The sequence below is a fragment of the Pleurodeles waltl genome, chromosome 4_1 (assembly GCF_031143425.1).
Source record: "Pleurodeles waltl isolate 20211129_DDA chromosome 4_1, aPleWal1.hap1.20221129, whole genome shotgun sequence".
In the NCBI taxonomy this organism is placed as follows: domain Eukaryota; kingdom Metazoa; phylum Chordata; class Amphibia; order Caudata; family Salamandridae; genus Pleurodeles; species Pleurodeles waltl.
In genome coordinates, this window is record NC_090442.1 from 131,026,303 (window position 1) to 131,050,430 (window position 24,128).

Below are 24,128 nucleotides of genomic sequence, written 5' to 3' on the forward strand. Positions count from 1 at the left end.
GTCATTTTAGCTCTGATCCTCATGTCACTAAAGTCAACAGACTGTGACAAGTTTAAGTTTATGACCATTCATGAGTGAAAAACGAAGGTAGAAAGCTGCACTGACATGCATTTTAAATGTACCATTTGCTTGTACTTCACAGTTCAACATATATATCTTTCTAATTAAATCACATGCTAGAAGGTTAAAGTTGATGTTAAAATGTAATTCAGACTCTAAAGTAATAGCCAATGTCAAAAAAAATTTAGATTTCTAATGTTTAGTGAAAGATTAATGACTTTAAATGTATGTTCAAGTGAGAAAACACACTTCTCTGTTTTACCTAATGTAATGCAATAACAAAGCTTTTTTCCATTTAAATTAAATGTACTACTTTTATCGATGAAATATTATTAATGATGAAAGTATAAGTTTGCATATTATCAGTGTTTTACAAACAAGTATTTTTTCAATGCATTTTATATTTTCTTGTGTTAACATAATTAAGGCCTATAGAGCTTGCATTTCGCATTCATGTAAACGTGCTGAACTGTTTTTTTATAGATGTGAAACTTTCTTTCAGATTTCTTTCTCATGAGAAGCAAAGTTCTACTTGTAAAAAGTCTATTGTTTAACTGTGAAAGAACTGTAGTTATTCGTCCCTGAAATAGGTATAATACAGAAACATGACATACTTTTGTTTCAAACCCATTGGAGTCACACAGAATGAAGAGATGTTCTCATGACAGACCTAGGAAAATGTCGGATTGTTGCAACCTCAAGTTTGCTAATATTTTGATTGGATGATGCCCTTTTTTTTAAATGAACTTATCCTGGAAAGCCAATTGGAACTTTTCATGTGGATTATTATGTCATAGCTGATCGAACTTTGCTCAGATGCAGAGGACAGAGGATAAGAGAGCAGCCCTAGTCCTGTCTTGGCTGAGACAGATACTCCCCTGATGCTAATCAGATGCTTAGCGAACGAAGATTAACCTGAATGCTGTATCCCTTGGAGAGGCATCTTCCTCTCTGCCGTTTGGCCTTGTCCCTTGTCGTACCCTTTTAGGTTAGAAATTCCACCATGCTGATGCTTCTTTTATTTTTTTGTAGTTAGTTTTCTGTAACCCAAGGTATTTTAGTCTCCAAATTATTTTTGTCCTTTTTATTTTCTCTATTTTTCCCGCATGTGTTACTCACCACATATGTGTTTCCCTAATTTGGTTAGCAGTAGGGCTGACATGTGCCCAGCCAATTTATATTGACTTGCCTGAATTCAAATTGGCTAAATGATTGTGAAATCTGAGCACCACATGATTTCTTTGTCTCAGATATTTCTGTTGAATTTCTGTATCATTTTTCTTTAATGTTAGTATCCCTGAACTTATTTAGTCGCCTTGGCCAACCTTTGGTGATTATGTATCTCTATATTATGGTTTTACGCATAGTCTACATGACTTTGTGCTTCAGTTTGTAATAAAGCTTTCAACTGTATATCTGACTGGAGTTTTCCTTCCGTGGCCACATTGGTCATGGTGTCTAAATTATTGGGTTGGTGTTAAAGACATTGTTTCTGGTTCGCCTCACATCGTACTGGGTCAAAGGGTCCGTCGACCTCGATGTGCATTTGATTGCTGCGAAGGATGAAAAATGTGTTCATAGTTCCAAATAAACAATTTCATGTGTTAGAGTTGCATTGGAATAGGATAGATCTACATCTTGAACAATTCTTGTTGATGAAGTGGAAACAGCAAAAGTTCATTCTCCACCCCCCACAAGCTCAGGAAAATTATTGTAGCATTGTTAAGTGCTTGAAGAGGTATATCCCGTGGGGTAGTGAGAGAAGTGTGGGAACTACCAAGAAAGCTTCTTGGTCTACTGTGCAGGATCGGCTACATGGTGCAATTTGACATTGTCAATCGAAACAAAGCGGTTTTCTTTAGAACCAGGCAGCGGTGGTAGAATGACAGTTCTGGAACCGTGTATTCACAAAACTGGTGCCAGTGCTCGATATGATGGACCAAACTCCTTCTTCACAGGAATCTTTTCACAAACCAGATCCCCAGGTTTGGGAATCCAATCTGTGGATGGTGGCAAATCCCTCATTCTCAAGGTGGCAGCATGTGGAGATTAAATTTCATCACACAACTGTTATGTTTCCTGTAAAACAGTGACACATTAATTTATGTCAAAAGGTATTTTTGCCACCACAGTGTCAAAGCCATCAAGATCTGGGACATACATAGATACTCCAAAGAGGACTTAATGAGGTGTATGTCTTTTGAAAGACCTTCTGGGCAGATTTGTTAGTGATCTCTGGACACCATACAAGTGATGAAGCCAACTACATCTAGAACCTTATACTCTCACTGTTAAGGGTTCCTTTAAGTCTTGTTATTTCTTTTCCACAATCAAATTTCCTTTTGGATGGTTTGGAGAACTGTAATGCACCCCAACACCAATCACTGTCAATGTGTCACTGAATGCCCTGAAGCCAAAGGCATTGCCCTGGTCCTAGTAGAATGCTGCAACAGCGTATGTCCTGATAAAGACTTGTAAATCTTTAATAACAGTTCAAGCATCAGCCAATCGTTGTGGCTACACCCACAGAAATCTGGAGCATGAATCTACACTGACTACAATATATTTGTAAGCGCCATCTGGTTGCAAGGAACCGCAGTGGTCCAGGTATACACACTGTAGTGGATTGTTTGCACTTAAGAGGGGTGTCTGTGGTGGGCTTCTGATGGTGGACCCCTTAGTTTGTTGGCAAATGTCACAACTAAGGACATATTGCTTGATCTGTTTGTAAAGACCAGGCCACCAATAGTGTTTCTGTAATAGTGAGATGGTAGCAGTCACACCGGCATGGGCAGAAGCAATACCCTCATGCACTGCTTTGATGAGATCTAATCTCTGGTCTTGGTTGGGGATCACGTGATCAACCACCCCTGGAATTGTTGTAATGCAATGTTATGGGCATTTAAGTGGTAGGACAATTTTGAAGGATATGCTTTTGGTAAGGGCTTGCTGTAAGCCAAAGCTTTCACATCAGCGAATGTTCCACCATTCAGCCTTCTCTGAGAACGAGTAATTGCAGCAACAGAACAGCAACAGAAGCCATAGCTACTGCAGATTTGGCAGCTTCATTAGCCAAAGTGTTTCTTACAAGGTGTATACCTACACGTTGGTGATCCAATGTATGGACTACATAGGCCCATGGCACCTTCTCTTTTAGATCAGCTTCCTTCCCCCACAAGAATGTATGTTTAATGGTGTTATCCTAGGAATCTCTGAACCCACTAATGAACGAGTAATGTAAGTATTCATTGAAGGACAGGACACAGCAGTACGAATCGCACACAATCAAAGTTTAAAGTTCAGGATCTGTGTGTTCCAGTGCCAAAATTAGAGTCTTAAGCTCTGCAACTAGTGCTGTGCAGTCCCCTTGGGTTTGCATATAGGTATGTAGAGGGCGAATTGAACATCTCTCATTACTCCATTGACAGTTGCGGAAGCCATGGAGTATTGGTGTTTGGTACCTACAGCTGATTGTGCTGAACAATCAGTATCAATGATGGTTCTTTATTGATCAAGTGGAAAATATTAGTAGACATGGGGTACTCAAGTTCATATTGAAAGAATTCTTGGGTCTGGAGTTTTGGATCAAAAACATAAGTCAGCAGTGTCAGGGAGGCTGCCCATTGATTCAAACTTGGATGCAATGCTTTTGCGTTTGGAACGCTTGCTTTTGTAACAGCCTCTAGGGCTGGTATTGGGGTAATGACAATGTTGCATTTCCCCTTGGCAAGTGGCCTCTCCTTAAAGACCGTCATCCGAACAGCAGTCACTATTTTTTCTGTTGGTGCAAAATGTTGTTCCTATATCTGAATTAAGATGCACTGTTCCAAAATAACAGACTCCATGCCACCAATTAGGGTAGGGGGTCTTTTCAGACACCACATGCATTAGCCTTACAGGAACAGTAGCCCTCACTCATCATTGGTTGACAGTGCATCCTAATTCAGTTATAACTTCATCTAGGGAGATTGCTGCACTGGACCACATCATTCTCTCCAGATTTATATCCCTAAAAATAATTTTGTTCTGCATTGGAGTACAAGTGTCATTTGAATGCTATGAGTACCGTGTTACCCTCAATAACTGTGACATAGGTGAACCTGATTACACCAGGAATTACCCTGATTACAAAGTCTGTTTTGTTGTCACGTGTGTGTAAGTGTTTTGCTTCAAGTATGTCAGTCTGTAGTGTTCTAAGAATTTGTGATGTCCAATGTTTGTTTGAGAAGTCTGGACACATTAAGTCATACAGTGGTTTTATGCATTGAGCATATTCTGGAATTTAGTTTCTGCTATAATTGAAGAAACCCAGCAATGACTGTAGTTTCTTGATGGTATAGGGAGATTACAATTGTGTGCATTTATCTAGAAATTGTAGGGCTAAGTTCTTACCCTCATCTGATGATTTGTATCCTAGAAATAGGACACTAAGAAAAATGTTTTTTGTTTTGTTAAAATTAGATTTCTAACCTTGGACAGTGAATCCCAAAACAATGTGATCAACCCTGGCTAAGTGTGTGTCGAGGTTGTCATCTGTAAGATAGATGCCATCTACACAGGGCAACACCTCAGGATCAATATTTTGCAATACTGATGTCGCAAGGTGCAGAAAACAATCCAGGACTGTTCTTATACCACTGGGGTAAACAGTAACATTTTCCTAGAGAGGCAAGCGCAGTGAAGAGGCTTAAATCCCTGCTATTAGGTACTAGATTTTGGCAGAAAAAAACCCATTGGAAATATCCCAGGTTGTTTTGCATTTTTGTGCATGATGTTGTTCATTAGTGCTTTGCTATGTGAATTTTGTATTGCAAGTATGAATGTATGACTGTTTAAGTATCTGTCGTCTAAGACAATGCTGTGTGAATGGTCTGGTTTCGCTATGGGAAACAAAGGGTTATTCATCGCGGAGACACAGGGTTTAGATATTCCCTGATACTCTAGTTGTGAGAGAATTTCTCTCACCAGTGCTTTAGCCTCATGTTTAATAGGATACTGAGGTTAGATCTGAGGTGTGGATCTAATTGGAATAATGTGGTTGCGGGAATCTTTATCCCACCCCACATGGTTGTGGTACAGTGCTGACACTTGCGCCAATGCCCAATCTTTGGCTTAAGCTTCTTTTCCTGTGTCTGGAACTAGGACTGAGAAAGAAGGCAGAATGGCATCTTCTCCTTGTGGGAGCATACAGATAAATTCTGGTGGCCAATCCTTTTCTGCCAATAATATATCATAATTTAGTGTTAATCTTCTCCAGGAGACTACTTTAATGGTATGCTGTATGTCTCCCTCAATATGTATACATAATTTATAAACCATGTCAGGTAGGGAGACAAACCTGTCTGCTATTGCAACTTCAAGGAAGTTGTTAGTTGATGTCACATCCAGAAGATCTATGAGATTCTGGTGACACACTGTGACTTCTGCTGCGCTGTCTAGCAGAGTCACTGCCTACGTCCTATTCTCCAGTAATGTTCTCATTATTTTTGGCATGTTTAGCCGAAATTGCTGCATCCTTTTTCTTTTTGACTTTGGATTTTTGTTGTGGAGATTTATCTTCCTTCTTGACCAAAACTTCTGATGAGCATTGTCACTCCTTTCTCAGTTTTACATGCTCATTTCAGTTACCTGATCGCCCTCCTCTCTCACTGGAAGGAATAACATGGGTGAGTGCCAATATATTGGTATATGTCAGTTTTTTTTTTAAATTTCCCTATTTCTAAGGTTTAACATTTTGCTGAGGTCTCTGAATGCAAAGATTCTCCTCCATGGCTTCTTCTATCTTTATTATGTTTTTGTTTTTCTCCCAGCATTTTTTTGAACTCTCTTTTGCTTGCTTAGTATTTTACTAACCGGAAGTACTTTGTAAGTTTGGTTTAGTTGGCCAGCCCTCAGACTATCCCGATCTATAGTAGTATACATTTTGGAAATAATCTTTGCCAGCTTGAGGAACATCCTGGAGCCACTGGCTTATTGCCATGTGTGAGAGAGATATTCAGAAGACCTGTAAAATGAGTGCCTTACCAACGCTGGAGGCGCCATGTCGTAGGACTCTTACCATGGGGGTAAGACTGCTGGTTTTCAGGTGGCTACACCACCATGTGTGAGTGACTGAGTCTTTCCCTCACTGGTTGGAGGCTGTCAGCCTAACTATCTTGGCTAGAGAGCAGAACCTCACAAAACCAAAGAAGTAAAGGTGATTTGTGGCAGCCTAGAAAACACGACACTCTGACTCCTCAGGGAAGTTGTGATTGGCAGATCTTGTTCCTTTCTCTCATTTGTACATGTCTCACACACGCAAAGGCAGACAAAAAGATGCAGGACAGTTTTCAATGTATTTGTTCAAATTACTTCATTCTATGATAAAAGATATGAGCTACGATTATTAGGAGGATGAAACATATCACAATGATAATTGTGACCAGTAGTGTTAAACAAATAAACAGTCCCACTGTCCTGGAATAAACATGTACCTAAAGATTCCTACCTATACTTCTAGCATCTGCATGATAGCATAGCAGTGATAGCCCTTTCTGCCCGTACTAGTCCATGGAAGGAGCCCCCACCCCCATACCTGAGAACAGGGGTCTGCTGGCCGTCTCCTCGGCAGGCAATAGAGACAGGGTTGGGATCAGCAAAACTGCGATAAAGTGGCACACAGCACAGGATGGCTCCTCTGGCTGGAATGACCTCTCTAACCTCTTTTGGCCTGTGTGATGTTTTTAATAACAAAACATGTTGTGTTATGAGAACAGGCCTGACGTGACAATGTGTCTAGGTGTTGATGGCTGGTTCCACACTCTTATGGCAGCAATACTATATAAACTATCATGCAAAGCCTTGAGCAAAGGGTGAAATGTCATGCAAAGCAACTAACAACAATGCTTTCGCGGTAAAGCAACTGATATTAAAAAAACACCCCCGCTAAAAGCAAACCATGCTAAAATGAAATAAAATGATTAAATTAAATAAGTGGGTGAAAGGGCACATGTTGCAAGGCTAAGTTAAAATAAAAGTGCCCAAGCAAGGTGCTAAAATTAACCCCTGCCATACTGTGCTGGACTGGACTCTCGCCTTGCTGTGCTCTTGCCTTGCTGAGCTGCCTGCTGTTCTCCTGCCTGGGTGAGAAGGACTGGACCTGCATCACTTGAACCTAGAATTACTCCAAGGGCTTGCCGGCTTGCCTCCTGATTGAAGTCTCAGGGATACAAAAGGCTTCCAACTCATCTGCATCTGGACTCTGCTCTCCGAAATGGTGTCACTCCAGTCCTGGATCCTTGGAAGTTAAGCCTAAGGTGCTTCTTCAAACCAACCCGAGCATCCTCATCAGAACCGGTGCATCTTTGCCTTGGTGTGACTTTCGAACCAGCACATCCTCGTCATTGCCTGGAGTGGACCCAGTACACCGCATTTGGAACCAACACATCACACTCAGAACTGACACATTGTTACAGCAGCATGGAGAAAATAAATGCATCTCATCCATTGCATGGCTCAACACAACGCAGCACTTTGGTGGCACCTCGCTTCTTCATTTACAGCAACGCATTCTTGATCAAGATACTTTGGTTCTACGGGCTGAAGTGCATCCCTGTATCTGGCCCGCGCTCCATCACAGTTGGCCTGAACCTTTGACTTTGCCCCGGTCCTGTGACTACGTATCATATTTTAGCGTTTATTGCTTCTTAGAGCTATTTTACATTAATTCTTTTTAAATTCATATCTCAACTTCTACGTGTTGGATTTTTGTTGTTTTGATCTTGTTGTATTTATAAAATCATAATCAAATTTTTCTAACCCGAGTCTTTTTGTGGTGTTTTCACTGTGTTACTGTTTCAAGTGTTTCACAAATACTCTACACATTGCCTCCTAAGTAAACCCTGACTGATCTGTGCCAACCTACCAGAACAGGATAAATTAGAGAGTGTTGTGACGTACCCTGAGTAAGATCGTGGTTGCTGCTTGGACAGGATGCATACCTCTGGCAACCAGAAACCCAATTTCTAACATTTAATGGATTCACATATTCTCTTTATCATAGTTCAAGTGTTTGTTCCTTATTTTACTTCTGATTCCTTAAATGTTGAAAGCTACTGTCTGAGAAGGCTTTGTCACCAGAGCATGCATTGCATTCTATTGCTAATTGTATGGAAGCTCTGTAGCACACTAGGAAGGCTTTCACTGCTCATCCACACAAACATATATATTCCTAGAGTCCGTGGGGGTCCAGGGGCCAGATGTAGCAAACAGTTTGCACGTTGCAAACAGTGAATTTCGTGGATGCACAAAACCCCTTTTGCGATTCGGTAACCTGGTTACCGAATCGCAAAACGGGTTTGTGAGTCGCAATTAGGAAGGGGAATCTCCTTCCTAATTGCGAGTCGCAGTGCAATGCCAGATTGCTTTGTGACTGCGAACGCGGTCGCAAAACAATCGCAGTTTGAACCCATTTGAAATGGGACCCCTTCCCCTTTGTAAATGGAATTGAAAACATTTTTTCAGAGCAGGCAGTGGTCCTATGGAACACTGCCTGCTCTGAAAAAATGAAATGAAAACGTTTCATTTTTTAGTTTTGCAATGCATCTCGTTTTCCTTTAAGGAAAACTGGCTGCATTACAAAAACAAAAAAAAATGCTTTATTTAAAAGCAGTTGCAGACATGGAGGTCTGCTGTCTCCAGCAGGCCACCATCTCTGTGAGTGCAGCGAGTCTCAAGGGGGGCACAAATTGCGACCCACCTCATTAATATTAATGAGGTGGGCCTTTGCGGCCCCCTTGCGAGTCGCAGATGGTGTCAGGGACACCATCCTACATTTCAATTTGCGACTCGCAAATTGTGAGTCGCTCTGACTCGCAATTTGCAAGTCGCAAATTGGAATATACCTACATCTGGCCCCAGATCCCTAATAATTATTTAATTGAGTAGGTAGACTGGCCTGGCGCACACGCTGAGTTTAGCAGTGTCTTTCAGGTTGCAGGTGCTCTAAACTGCATTCAAGCAAGCTAACAGCACAGAGTAGTGTTTATTTCTAAACTAAATTCTGCAATAAGTTCAAAGGTACATTTTTTATTGTTCGAGAGTGGAGCGTGGAGAGATGGAACAGGTGTCATGATAATTGCGTATAGGCTCAAGCGTCTATTTTGAGAAACAAATCTTATCATTATCATATTCTGACATACTCATTTTAAACTTCCAGCCTGCATCTATAGGCTTATTCATGTGACCACAAATCATGTGATTTTGAGCAAATTACTGAACGTCCCTGGGCCTCAAACATATGTACAGGTGTAAAGAATATGTAAAGTAAAAATTAAGTGTGCATTTTGTTATCTATTTAGATCATGTTGCTATCACTCAGCTCTTCATATTCTAGTTCTACTCTTATTTCAACCATTCCCCACACCCAATAATGCTCTGTTTATAACACCTGATTACATAAAATGTTCTCTTTATTGCACCACTGGTGTTGGATTTATACTTATGAAATATATTTAAAAAATGGGCAAAACCTTCAGTAGACAAACAAGCATACAAATCTCCCACACACACTGAAGGAGCAGGTTCTTTAAATCCATCCAGGTATTTTACTGGAATTGAAACCTGTGACCTGCAAGATTTCTACTTCAGGTTATACACAGCAGCAGAACTTAACCTCCTGAGCTACCTTACTGGGAATGGAGCTGGCAAACTTTAGGAGACACACTTTCCTTGGCATGTACTCAACTATCCAATCTATTTGATAGTTTTTTTGATGCTCTTGTTCTGCAACACACAAAAGCATCAATGCTTGAATAGATTTGAAGGACTTCAAGAATTCCTTTTACTATGGGAAGTAGGACCCTGCTCTGGGGGCCACAGGGCAAGCAGGAGCTACTGAGCCAGAGCTGTGGAGGCCTACAATGACTCTGCAATCTGGGCCAAGTACAACACCTTAAGTTCTTGATTCTCAGCGAGGTGAAATTCTGGGGGTGGTATCAAGTTCAGAACGCAATAATCACCCAACAGTGCTATAACTGATTGTTTAACTCAGTGCTTGTCTTTTGTAAAAAGTCACTCAAGATGAAATGCTACACAGTACAATATACATGTACTGTTGCACCTCCTTAGGCTCACTATGCCCTAAGGGTAAGATTTCCCTTCTTTCCTTCATCAAGAGGTAAGGCCTAGTGTGGCAGGTTTCAGACAAGTGGACTTGGTGGCTGTGAGTACCGGTCTACTTTGGCTTTGATCCAGTTTTTATCAGCTGTAGTGGCTGCCATGTAGGTCTAACTGTTGTCAGGCTCTGTAATCGCAGATGTCGCCGATGGATGCCGACCCTCTTCCAGGCACAAAGGTAAGTTGGGCAGGGTCAGTGGGCACCATTGGTCTTCTTCAGGGTTGAGCCCCTCTCTAATACCCATCTCTTTGATGCAACAGCTGCTTGGTCTGCCTTTGACCCAATGGTAACCTTACATCTGCACTGTCCAATTCATGCACACTTTAATATAGTACCATGGCACCAGCAGCTTTCAGGGTCACAGTGGCTTTGTCTGCTTTGAGTATACTTCAATACAGTACCACAGCTTTAGTGACATTCAGGGTCACAGGGTGTCGTCTTCTTCAGGTGCACTTCAGTACATTGATAAGGATTTGTCCACAAAAGGCAGGAACTGCAACACTGATCAGGAGCGCAATGGTTTCTCTCATATAAGCCTATCTGGGCAGACAGAGCTACATTACGGGATCAGCTGCTTCTGCTTGTGCTGGTAGACAGCACCTCCTGCAGGACTTGCCCTCTCCTACCCCTTCTATTCAGGCAATTGAGCTTCAAGGTGCTTCAGAACAGAGAAACAGCTCTTGTTTGTAGGTCAGACTCAAAGTGATGTCCCATCACAGCTGATAAGTTAGTTGTCAGGCAGACACCAGCAGTCCTCTAAGTATTCTGTGGAATACTCCCTCCTGTGGCCAAAGAGAACCTGGACCTTAACAACAAGCGGTTAAACAGCTCCCACTTCCATACTCAATCAATCAATCAATCATTAAATTTATAAAGCGCGCTATGTACCCGTTAGGGTTTCGAGGCGCTGGGGGGGGGGGGATTAGCTGCTATCGGTCGAAGAGCCATGTCTTGAGGAGACTCCTGAAGGTGAGGAGGTCTTGGGTCTGGCGTAGGGTGGTCGGGAGCGAGTTCCAGGTCTTGGCGGCGAGGTAGGAGAAGGATCTGCCGCCGGAGGTCTTGCGCTGGATTCGGGGAACGATGGCGAGGGAAAGGTTGGCAGAGCGGAGTTGGCGGGAGGGGACGTAGAAGTTGAGTCTGTTGTTCAGGTAGGTGGGTCCGGCGTCGTGTAGTGCCTTGTGTGCGTGGGTGAGAAGTTTAAAGGTGATCCTCTTGTCCACGGGGAGCCAGTGGAGGTCCTTCAGGTGGTGGGAGATGTGGCATCGGCGGGGTATGTCGATGATCAGGCGGGCGGATGCGTTCTGGATGCGTTGGAGTCGTTGGATGTCTTTTGTTGGGATGCCTGTGTAGAGTGCGTTGCCGTAGTCAAGTCTGCTACTGACGAGGGCTTGGGTCACCGTCTTTCTGGTTTCCGTCGGGATCCACTTGAAGATTCTGCGGAGCATGCGGAGGGTGTTGAAACAGGAGGAGGAGACTGCGTTGACCTGTTTGGACATGGTGAGAGCGGAGTCGAGGATGAAGCCGAGGTTGCGTGCGTGGTTGGCAGGAGTGGGTGGGGGGCCCAGTGTGGTGGGCCACCAAGAGTTGTCCCAGGCCGAGGGGGAGCGACCGCGGATGAGGACTTCCGTCTTGTCGGAGTTTAGTTTCAGGCGGCTGTTTCTCATCCATTCGGCGATGGATTTCAGTCCCTCGTGGAGGTTGGCTTTAGCGGTGTGTGGATCTTTAGTAAGGGAGAGGACGAGCTGGGTGTCGTCGACGTATGAGAGGATGCGGAGGCTGTGCTGATGGGCCAGGTGTGTGAGTGGTGCCATGTATACGTTGAACAGCGTTGGGCTTAGCGAGGAGCCTTGGGGGACGCCGCAGATGAGGTTGGTGGCTTGGGTGCGGAAGGGTGAGAGTGGGACTCTCTGGGTTCTACCGGAGAGAAAAGAGGAGATCCAGTTGAGGGCTTTGTCTTGAATTCCGGCTTCTTGGAGGTGAGTTAGTAGGGTGCGGTGGCAGACCGTATCAAAGGCAGCGGATAGGTCTAGGAGGATCAGGGCTGAAGTTTCACCGTTGTCCATTTGTTGTCTGATGTCGTCTGTGGCGGTGAGGAGTGCAGTCTCTGTGCTGTGGTTGCATCTGAATCCGGATTGGGAGGGGTCTAGGATGGAGTTGTCTTCGAGGTAGTGGGAGAGCTGTGCGTTGACGATCTTCTCGATGACCTTCGCTGGGAAAGGGAGGAGGGAGATCGGATGGAAGGTTTTGAGGTCGTTGAGGTCCGCCTTGGGTTTCTTGAGGAGGGGTTGGATATCTGCGTGCTTCCAGCTGTCCTGGAAGGTTGCGGTGTTGAAGGAAAGGTTGATGATCTTGCGGAGTTGGGGGGCGATGGTGGCGTTGGCTTTGTTGAAGACGTGATGTGGGCAGGGGTCAGAGGGAGATCCTGAGTGGATGGAGTTCATGGTCTTTAGGGTTTCGGCGTCGCCTACGTGGGTCCAGGTGGTGAGGCGGTTGGTGTGGGAGGAGTTGTTGGGGGTGGGGTCTGGCAGAGGTGTGGTGTTGAAGCTGTCGTGGATGGCGGCGATTTTCTGGTAGAAGAAGGTGGAGAGAGCGTTGCAGAGTTTCTGGGATGGTGGGACGTCGTTGGCGTTGGGGTTGGAGAGCTCCTTCACGATGCAGAAGAGTTCCTTGCTGTCGTGTGCATTGTTCTTTAGGCGTTCTGTGAAGTAGGAGCGTTTGGCGAGTCGGATCAGTTGGTGGTGTTTGCGGTTGGCTTCCTTGTGGGTTGCTGGGCTGTCGGGTGTGCGCTCGAGGATCCATTTTTTCTTGAGTTTCTGGCAGTTGCGTTTGGAGGTGATCAGTTCGTCTGTGAACCAGGCTGCTTTTTTCTTTTCTTGGTTGACGGCGGGTCTCTTGAGTGGTGCTAGGATGTTGGCGCAGTTGAGGATCCATTGTTGGAGGTTGATGGCGGCGTAGTCCGGGTCAGTGGGGTCGGGCGGTGGGTTCTTGGCGAGGGTGCTGGTTAGTTGGTCTTCGGTGACATTTCCCCAGCGGTGGTGAGGCGGTAGTGGGGTGCGATGGTGTTCGGTGTTTTTCTTGAAAGTGAAGTGGACGCAGTGGTGGTCGGTCCAGTGGAGGTCGGAGGTGTGGCTGAATGAGATGTGGTTGCTTGCAGTGAAGAGTAGGTCAAGGGTGTGACCGGCGATGTGGGTGGGAGTGTTGACCAGTTGTCTGAGTCCGAGGTTGGAGAGGTTGGTGGTCAGAGATGCGGTGTTGGCATCGTTGTTGTTCTCCAGGTGGAAGTTGAGGTCTCCCAGGAGGATGTAGTCCGTAGAGGCGAGGGCGTGGGTGCTTGCGAGGTCGGAAATTGTGTCACTGAAAGGGGCTCTTGGTCCTGGAGGTCGGTATATGAGGGTTCCTCTGAGGGTAGTGTTGGGGTCCGTGTGGATCTGGAAGTGGAGGTGTTCGGCTGTCTTGAGGGTGTCTTCCGTGTGGGTGTGGATCTTGAGGGTGGATTTGTGGACGATGGCTATCGTATGGCTACTGATACATTCTGGAGTTCAGAAGGTGAATGAGCAATAAATATGCCTTTTAATGTTGTTTTTATTGTGCAACATTTACTGTGCTTTAAAGGCAGGTCAAATGTCAGCCTATGTATTCTTTTAACACGGATATACCCGGCGGTGAGGGGCAGTAAGAATAACCTATCTGATTGTCCCCTGTAAATAGGGTGGATGGTCGATTGTTTTACATTCGATGGCACGTTCTCTGTCTGGCCCTCAAATGATATTTTAAACCAACTAAGACCATTTTACTCCATTCGCGTAAAACTTGAGCTTTGTCTGACTAAAAATTCAGATGGCGGACCTTGAGTTTGGCAGACAGGGTACTCTCTTGATGTCACAATGAGTACCTGTCTCCCAAACTCTAAATCAGCCTCAGAGGCCCACCTAATGGAATTCAATACTGACCCTGCTCCTCATGGGAACAGTCCATCCCGATCCATGTACACTTCATCCCTTCAATTTGCTGGCTACTTCCATTTTAGTTAGGAAATTTGAGATGCCGCCTTCCCCCCCCAAATGAACTGTCTAACCCACGCCCCTGCAAAAACTGCAGCACTAAGGCCCATATTCCTACTTTTTTAGTGCCGTATTAGTGCCATTTTTTTTATGCAAAAGCGGTGCAAACTTACAAAATTATTATATTTTTTTAAGTTTACACCACTTTTGTGTCAAAAAATAATGCAAATGCAGAGCTAAAAAAGTATAAATATCGGCCTAAATATCTGAGAAAAAAGAACACATTGCTATTACCAAACACACAACACTTACTGAACTAAGGGCCACATGTACGTACCTTTTTTTCCCATTGCAGACAGCCCGATTTACAGAAGAGGATCATTTGAGATGAGAAAAAAGCATTTTTGGTATGTACAGACCCATTTTTTGCGATGCAGTAATCTATTTACCGTATCGCAAAAAGGGTTTGCGATTTGCATTTAGGAAGGGGCGTTCCCTTCCTAAATACGAGTCGCAGTCCGATGTATGATTGTTTTGTGACCGCATGCGCAGTTAGCACCAGTCTCAAATTGGTGCTAACCCATTCGCAAAAGGGAACGGGTCCCCATGGGACCCCTTTCCCTTTGTGAATGCATGCGAAAACATTTTTTTAGAGCAGGCAGTGGTCCCAGGGACCACTGCCTGCTCTGAAAAAATTAAAAGAAAACTTTTCATTTTCGTTTTCGAAATGCATTCCGTTTTCCATTAAGGAAAACGGGCTGCATTAAAAAAAAATACTGCTTTATTTAAAAGCAGTCACAGACATGGTGGTCTGCTGACCCCAGCAGGCCACCATCCCTGTGAGTGCCGCCATTCCTAATGGGGTCGCAAATTGCTACCTTCCTCATGAGTATTCATGAGGTAGGTCATTTGCGACCACATTGCGAATTGAAAACAGTGTAATTGACACTGTTGTAGATCTGGTTTTGCGACTCGCAAATTGCAAGTCGCAAAACCTGATTTTCATACATGTGGCCCTAAAGGTCTAAAAGGGAAGAGCACACAAAGTGCCTAATATAACCAGAACAATAAACTCTCCGCACAATTGCATGAGAGGTAATGAGACTGAAACTGATGGCCCCTTTTTTCCTTTGGAATATAACTGAAATGTTTTGTGATAAAAGGAGGGAGGTATGTAAGTAACTGAAGAAAAGTGTAGAGTGACCAGAACTTTCTCTGTCAGCTGGGCATGAACTGTAGAGAAGATACTGATAGCTGTAGAGGTGTTGGTGAGGTTTGAAGTGACAGGGAGCAGTGTAGGAGCACAAAAGAGGACCTTCAGAAGAGAATGCTAAAGGACGTAGGGAATCTAGTATGTTCTGGAGAGATGCATATGTCAACGTAATGGCAGTGTGTGCAGACCAGCTAAAAGGAAAATCAAAGAAGGAATAGATATGCAATGCATTTACATGTGCTGAATTATGGCAAGTTTACATTTCAGAGGCCCTTACTTAAGTGTAACAAAGAGTGACTGTGCCTTTCAATAACCCCGACACACACACACATCTACACTCGCGCAGAAGCACATTTAGAATTATTATAAACATTTCCTAAATAAATCACTAACCTTTTCACCATGAGCAACACGCTTTTCACATCCTGCAAGGAACATAAAAAGTATAACAAAATAGATTAGTCTTCAAAATAAAAAGTGCACGGAGCCAAGATTAGAAAGTTCTTGTGCTTCAGAATTTGGGCATGACTGACAAACACTAAGGGGGTTATTACAACTTTGGAGAAGGTGTTAATCTGTCCCAAATGTGACGGATATACCACATAGGATATAATGGACTCGTAATACGGCTGGTGGTATATCCGTCACTTTACCGTCTCTTTTGGGACGGATTAACACCTCCTCCAAAGTTGTAATAACCCCCTAAATCTAATGAGATCTCCTTGACACAACCAAAAACACTGGCACTATCTACCTTTGGCACATCATGTATCCCCGCATGGTTTAAAAGTAATGCCGGAAGATCAGCTCCCTTACAGACATATTTGTAGTGACAACTCACAACCAGGGGCAAGCAGTCAAGGAGACCGGGCTCACATAAAGAACAAGAAGGAAATGGCATGGCCACCAATGTAACCCAACAGAGACAGTACAGAACGATGTTGCTATTAATGTATTTGCTGGAGAGAAGGTCATACCCTGCTTAGGCGGGAGAGTTCCAAGTGACAAACTGACCAGAAGACACAATGGGATTTTGCATGTGTGAAAGTAATGTATGAAGGAAGTTAATGTACATAAGGATCGACAAGTGAGGGTCATCTTCTGGCCATGACGGACAGGGGGCAATGTCAATTCAGGTAGAAGTGAATCTGCACATCAGTAACTCACCTCCAGAAAATCCTTTGCAGGCGAGCAGCAATCCTCCATTTCGGCAATCATGGTAACGAAGGGGGATATTTTATTAGAGTATTTGGCTGTGTTGAACCCTTCAAATGTTAAAGATTTCTCCTTCATGGCATCTATTCTCTCTAAAAGAGAGGTTTCAGCTCGCTTCAAATTCTGGTGCAGGAGTTTACAATCTTTCTTGACTTCATCAGTTAGTTCTTCCAGGATACCCTTTCAAGAAAGAAAAATAGTTGTGAGATCGATCAGAAAGAACCATTACACGCAAATGCATTAGTGTCATGAACAGACTTGAGCATGATTTCAGTAGGAGAGTTCCCAGGAGAAACCGCCCGTCGTCTCCCAACTGTCATGTTTGCAATGGGTTCCCCCCCATCGAATGTTACACTGGAAGGGGTGTTCTGTACCCCACCGAGTCATGTCATGATGGTAATGACCATGACGTAGGCGGGGTTAGTTAATAAAATGCCATGGGGACTCGGACCTCGTGGCCAAAAGGAAATTACAGTGTCTGTGTCATAATTACTGCCCGAAGCTCCCTGCGCCGCTCAACAGAACTAACTGGCGATGAGGAAGGGTAGGATTTTCTCTCGCACGTGTCATGCCACTTGCACTCCCAATCACGGGATTCTGTTGAGTGGCTGCCCGATCTCTGTCTTCACCAGTGCATTGGTCTTCGGCCAGCACGCACCTCGGAGCATTCTGCCACGGGTGGGTACGCCTCAGAGCAGCTGCTCATTCTGGGAAGGTGGGCTGCTCCGTTTATCAATGAACCCTGGGAGAGGTCGCTGTGATGCTGGCCCCGCCTAAAATGTGGTGAGAGGGGGGGGGCGAAGCTGGAGGTCACGCAAGATGGCCGCTGCTCTTTAGAGCTCTGTGAGGCTTCAGCACTTCCTGGAAAGAAGGAGATGTTTTCACATCAAAATGATTAATTTCTTCAGCATTTGTGAGCACTGGAGCTCTGCCACTGCATAAATATGCCTTTATCTTACAGAGACATCAAGTTTTGAAGTCATTTCAGAGACTTCAGGTGAGGGCCTGAGGTAATTATTTATCTGCATCATTTGCATTTCACTCTATAAGCCTCTGCACAAACCTAAACTTTCACAGAGATGTTTCTATTTGACTTTTAACTGTTTGCCTGGATGTCATTCTACAAATCTAATTTCTTCTGCAATGGAATATTTATTACCTTCTGACAGCCAGCTGAACTTTTGACCTCTCTCTTCAAACACATTTAGCTGAGGTTTTCAACTTTCAGTATTTACTGGCAGCGCTTGTTGTGAAGGAGCTCTTTCATATTGCTCTTCATAACATGGTAAATGCTGTCCTTTGACTGAGGGGATTTTTCCTTTTCAGAAGGTTCCCTTAAAACTAGTAACCAATTGTTTGACTATGTCCAGTAAAGTGCTTTGCTCTTGTGGTATTCTGTCATGCCTGTTATGAGAGAATAATTTAGGATTTTCTATTTATATATTTTGTATTAAATTTTGCTCTGTTGTTGGAAACTTCTCACAGCAGCCTCTCATCGTAATATAATTTCATCAACACCTCACATTGCTGGCTTCCTATTACCACATTGATGCTGGCATTTATGGGGAGACCACATAATTCTCAGAGCAGCCAGTCATCATCTTCCTCCAAGTCTAATAATCCTCTTTGAGTGGTGCGCACACATATAACTAAATCTTCTCTACCATCAGCTTTAACAATGGATAGTGCTACAGTATGTTTAAAGGATAGCGCCTCTTCATCTTATGCTGCTGGTGCAATTGCAAAAAAAACATCTAACACCTCCTCCGTCAAGCGCCCAAAAAAATACCTTGATTCTCCCTCAAAATCACCTACACATCTTACTCTAGATGATGTCATGGAGGAATTGCATGCATTAAAGCCCTTTATGATGGACACTAATGCCTCTTTGCAACGTATTGAGGAACAATGGTCCCAACACGAACAACTAATTTGTACTCTGGAACAGAGAGTCAGTAACCTTGAAGATTGTAACACTGTCAATCCTCAGATCTCCAAGGACATAGCTCAACTTAAAAGGCTTACTGAAAACTTAGAAAATAGAAATAGGAGAAATAATATTCGCCTCTTTTGGATTCCTGAAGGTTCGGAAGGCTCCAACATGATTGCATTCCTTCAAACAGCAATACCTTCAATTCTTTGCTTGCCTTCTACCTCACCCCTCTCTATCCAATGGGCACATCGTTTAGGTCCACAGACTTCAACTGGCCCTCGTGCACATCCTAGAGGCATTATTATTCTCTTTCTCCAATTTACTGACTTAATGCAAATACTCTCGGAAGCCAAAAAGATGGGCTCTTTGCTATGGTCAGGTCATAAAGTGTTTTTCACACACAACTTCTCTCCTGCTACAGCTGCACGTCGCAAACAGTTTTTGGACTTACGTCCACAACTCAAATCCTTGAATATTCGATATGGTCTTCTTCACCCATGCCTTTTCAAAATTACATTCAAGGACAAATCTTACTTGTTTGAGGAACTTTCAGCACTACAAACTTGTATTTACCAACACAAAACAGAAGCAATGGAACTAAGAGCATCTGCAATTACTTGAAGATATAATTTAATTTGTCTTTAATGTAGTTTCTTTTTTTTTTTCTGGACAGTTTAATAGAAATGGTTATGTTTAGTATTTATATCCATGGTTTTCCTTCTCTGCATCTTATTTTCTCATATTGTTTTTTTAGATAGTGTTCTTTGTGCAATCCTCATGTTCCTTTCCCAACTATATCTCTTTCTCTTTCTCACCATCTTTGATCTTTATTGTTCTTCATGTCACACTCCTTTACTGTACAACACAAGAAAAGTGATATTAGATATTAAAATATATGAAGGCGAGTTTCATGGAAGAAAAAAAAACATACAAACGAAAAATGTACCATTCAGGAGACCAAATAACTTATTTGTAAGTTATTTGGTCTCCTGAATGGTACATTTTTCGTTTGTATGTTTTTTTTTCTTCCATGAAACTCGCCTTCATATATTTTAATATCTAATATCACTTTTCTTGTGTTGAAGCCACTCTTGCCTGTCCTTGCAGGTTCTCCGCTGTCCCTCTACCTTTCAGGGTATTCACTTTCTATCTTGTCTTCTTTACCTTTCGTGGACTTTAGTCCATGTATTGCCACATCCATGTATATACAACTTCTGGAGGTCATCTCCCTCCTTTTCTTTTTCTTTACTATCTTGTTTCTTTCCCCATTTCTTTGCTTTTGCAAAATTGATATGCCTAGTTTTTTCCTTGTTACAGTAGTTGTTTATTAATGCTTCTTGTTATGCAACTTAGAACTGTTACTTGGAGTGTTAAGGGGCTTAAACACCCCATTAAGCGTCAGGGTGTCTTATCTCACCTAGCTCGTTTGAAATGCCACATTGCTTTGTTGCAAGAGACTCACCTCAACGATTCTGAGGCAATTAAGCTTATAAAACAATGGGTGGGGGGGATTTTCTACTCCCCTTCTAACACAAACAAAAATGGGGTAATTATACTCTGTCATAAATCTCTCAAACCTACCATAATTTCACAGCATCAAGATACAGAAGGTCGCTGGGTACTTGTTACATTTACAATTGACAATATTTCTCTTACTATCCTAAATATATACGGCCCCACACATCAGAATCCAAATGTTTGGAAGAATCTTTCACATATTGTCTCTGAACATTCCTCAAACAATTTACTAATAGGTGGTGACTGCAACCAAATTCTCGATCTATTTTTGGACAGACGTTCCACGTCACGTTTCATTCCACATGCCTCCCACAAAGCTTTTAAAAACTTTATTTTACAGCATTCTCTCTCTGATTCCTGGAGAATATGCAAACCTGACCTCTTGGAATACTCTTTTTATTCTCCTACCTAGCATTCCCATTCTAGGCTTGATTATGGCCCTCATTACAACCGTGGCGGTCAAAGACCGCCAGGGCTGTGTCGTCCTATGCACCGCCAACAGGCTGGCGGTGCAATCCATGGAATTACGACCACGGCGGAAGCGCCGCGGTCACACCGCTGGGAATCGGCGTAATCACGTTGGTTGATTACGAGTCCCCCTCCCACCAGCTGCCGGAAAGGGGAGTTGCGGGGCATGTGGCATGGCAGTGCAGAAGCCCCCTGCCACGGACGGCCCCATGGAGCTTTTCACTAACTGCACCCGTCGCACCACCGCCGGCTCCATTTGGAGCCAACTCCCGTGTTGCGGCCGACAATATATGGCCAACTCTGAAATCGGTGCTATTTTGATTTCAGATCACGCACCTGTGATTACTGACCTTGATTTTTTTCTTAATGGTTCTAAAACATCTTCATGGAGGTTTAATAACTCTACTTTCAGATGCTACTTTTATCGCTTCCATCCTTGAAAATATAAAGTCCCTAGAACATGAATACTATACTCACAAAACTAGTAAATCACATCTTGAAGCACTAGTCTCAGCTAAAATGGAGTTTAACCAATATACCACTGAACAAGCTTGCGGCACCCTCCTGAAAATAAATGCCAGATATTATGGTGGTAACAATAAAGCTGGTTCTCTTCTAGCTCGATATTTGAAACAAAGAAAAGAAAAAACAACTATTAAATCTATCACAGATAACAATGGTGTTAAACACTTTAGAGCTAAAGATATAGCATTGTGTTTCGCTTCTTACTATAAGGACCTGTACACTCCAGAACACATACCAACAGTTGAATCTCTCAACCAATATTTCTCTAATCTCAAACAAAGAGACCCATTTCAGATTGACCTCTCATCTTTAGACCAACCCCTACAATTTACCAAACTATATACAGCTTTACAATCTCTCCCCAAGGGTAAGGCTCCAGGCTCAGATGGCTTCACAGTAGAATTCTTTATTCAGTTTGCTAAGTCTCTCTTCCCCAAACTCTTTCAATTACTTAATCACTTTATAATGTCAGGTTCAGCATCTGGCTCATTTACGGAGGCCATGCTTTGTCTTATTCCCAAAAAAGATCGGGATGCGACCGACTGTAAAAATTATAGACCCATTTCTTTAATTAATACTGATTGTAAACTCTATGCCAAAGTTTTAGCTCCCTGTTTACTCCCATATATGCCTGACCTTATTGATTCTCATCAATCTGGTTTTATCCCTAATAGAAATGTAGCAGATTATTCCCGTACTTTTTTAAATATTATTAACAAGGCATCTAAACTTCAGATTCCTCCGGCAGCTTTATCATTGGATGTGGAAAAGGCCTTCGATAGGGTCTCCTGGGGTTTCTTGTCGAAGGCATTGGAATGGCATGGACTAGGTACTAAATTCCGACATTTTATATCCATTCTTTATTCCTCACCATGTTCCTCCTTTTTTCCCTCTTAAAAGGGGTACTCGTCAGGGATGCCCATTATCTTCTTTACTATTTATTTTGGCTCTCGAACCTTTTCTATACCAATTAAAAACATCTGAACAATTTACGGGGTTTCAAATTAATAATGCACACATCAAATTTATGGCATATGCTGATGATATTCTTTTGTTCATGTCTCACCCTGACACTTCTGTTCCTGCAGTCCTGCTTGAGCTCAACTTATATTCTGATGTATCTGGCTATAAACGTAATATAGACAAAACAGTGGTTTTACCACTTAATGCTCATTTCACTGGCTCTGTATTCCTTGATGCAGGATTATCTTGGAATTCTTCTAAGATTAAATGCCTGGGGGTATGGTACTGTACTACTCTCAAGGATACGTTAAAGGCTAATTATTATGGCTATATACAGTGCCAAAGTGTTATATACAATATATACAATAAAAGTGGTTACAACGATAAATGATCTTCCAAAGGACCCCTTCAATCCAGGTGTCTAGAAGTCACCATTAATCTCACCATTAATCCACAGCAAATGAAGTTGGCGTTTCAACCCAGCGTATAAGCACTAATCAATAATGGATCATCATCAGTATTGATAGTCTTTTATAGGAGGCACCCCCTTGTCAAATTGCTTTTCAGTGAGAGTTTTCTTTGGATTATTTCTTATTCATAGGTTTTGATAGTTGAAATGTTCCTCCATTAAGGCAACAGCCATGTCCTCACATCATTTGGGTCAAGAACTACATATAAATCATGGGATCGGTAAATGATTCCTCCAGTGAGATGGAGGACGCCAAGATACAAATTTGCATCCTCCGTCTCGCCAAAACAAATCTTTGGAGGAGATATTGAAAAGTGAAAAAAGAGGTTTTATGGGCTAAAGAAAATATTGGCCACTCACAGATTACTGAATGAGATCAGAACGGACAAAGGTCCCCCGTTCTCCAGCCTAGAATTTACTGAGTACCTAGCATCTAGAGGCGCCACTCATAGGAAGATCACTCCTCGCTGGCCACAGGTGAAGCAGAGAGTTTCATGAGAACACTAAATAAAGTCATAAAGATCACTTCCCTGCCCTTGAGAAGAAATCACTGCTGGTTTATTTTGTTTTTGGTGTTATGGTTTGGGCTTTTAAAATGAGGGGTGGTTTACTTTTGGGTTTTGAAGGGAGGGGGGTGCTTTTTTTGGGGGGTAGTGGTGGGGCACTTTACTTGCCCTACCACTTTCAAAGGGTACAAGCCGCCGCTGATTATAGAGTGATTTAACTCATAATCTTTCAGACATACATGTGGTATTCTCTTTCGACTCCCCACGCTGGGTACAGTCTGAACACCCACAGCAGTAAAGACTCTGAACAAGGTGCAAAACTGCTGAGTTGGGGTTAACCTGGAAACATAATCACTATTCAAAGTATTCTTGTTAAATGTCACTGGGGCAACAGATTTATTCTGCCACTTCCACCATCCAACCATACAGCTGAATTAGAAACACCAATGAGATTTTTGTTATTACTGAATTTGAGTTCTACATTCCATTGCTTTAAATATTTTCATTGAGGCAAAAAAAACACGAGGAGAATGCATTCAACTCATATGTTTCTGCTCTGAAAGATAATTGGAAAAACAAAAGCAAAAAATCTGGGGATATACCAGTTATACCATACATAAAGTGCAAAGTGTACAATATCACATCCGACGTACCCGACTGCGTTCAGGCTGAAAATCAGCAAAGCACCAATTATAAAGCACAGTATGTGTCACTTATTAAACGTTATGCTCATACCAAAAAAGACAGTTGCATTGCTACCTAAATCAGTGTTCTTGTAAGTGGAATACAGAGAAAGCTAGGGTGCACAACCTATTACAACATACTTAAAAATACAAATCATACTTGACCACACACCCCCAGACCCTTCCTTCAAAGAGCACTATTCCCACACCAATGCAAATTTTCTAGAACCAAATATTCCCAAGAGGACCTTGAACCAGTTGGTGTAGGAAGCTTCCATAGATCCTCCGTCCTACTGAGCCAGTTCGATTTAACAAACCTCCTCATAATTTACCCATCCCAACAGAGGTGCCCAAATCTGTTCCCCCTTTGTCTTGGCTGTCTTATCCTTGGACAAATATGAAGACCTTTCTAAACTAA

General features: G+C 42.9%; 1 protein-coding gene across 1 annotated transcript in view; it reads right to left on the bottom strand.

Annotated features, from left to right (window-relative positions):
- The window catches only part of LOC138288481 (E3 ubiquitin-protein ligase TRIM39-like), a 232,599-nt gene that overhangs the window by 163,471 nt on the left and 45,000 nt on the right, over positions 1–24,128 (bottom strand). Inside the window, exons 2-3 of the mRNA XM_069230037.1 lie at positions 16,598–16,825; positions 15,824–15,855 (exon numbers count right to left, since the gene is read on the bottom strand). Coding sequence (XP_069086138.1) covers positions 15,824–15,855; positions 16,598–16,825 — 260 coding nt within the window. The remainder of the gene's footprint in view (positions 1–15,823; positions 15,856–16,597; positions 16,826–24,128) is intronic.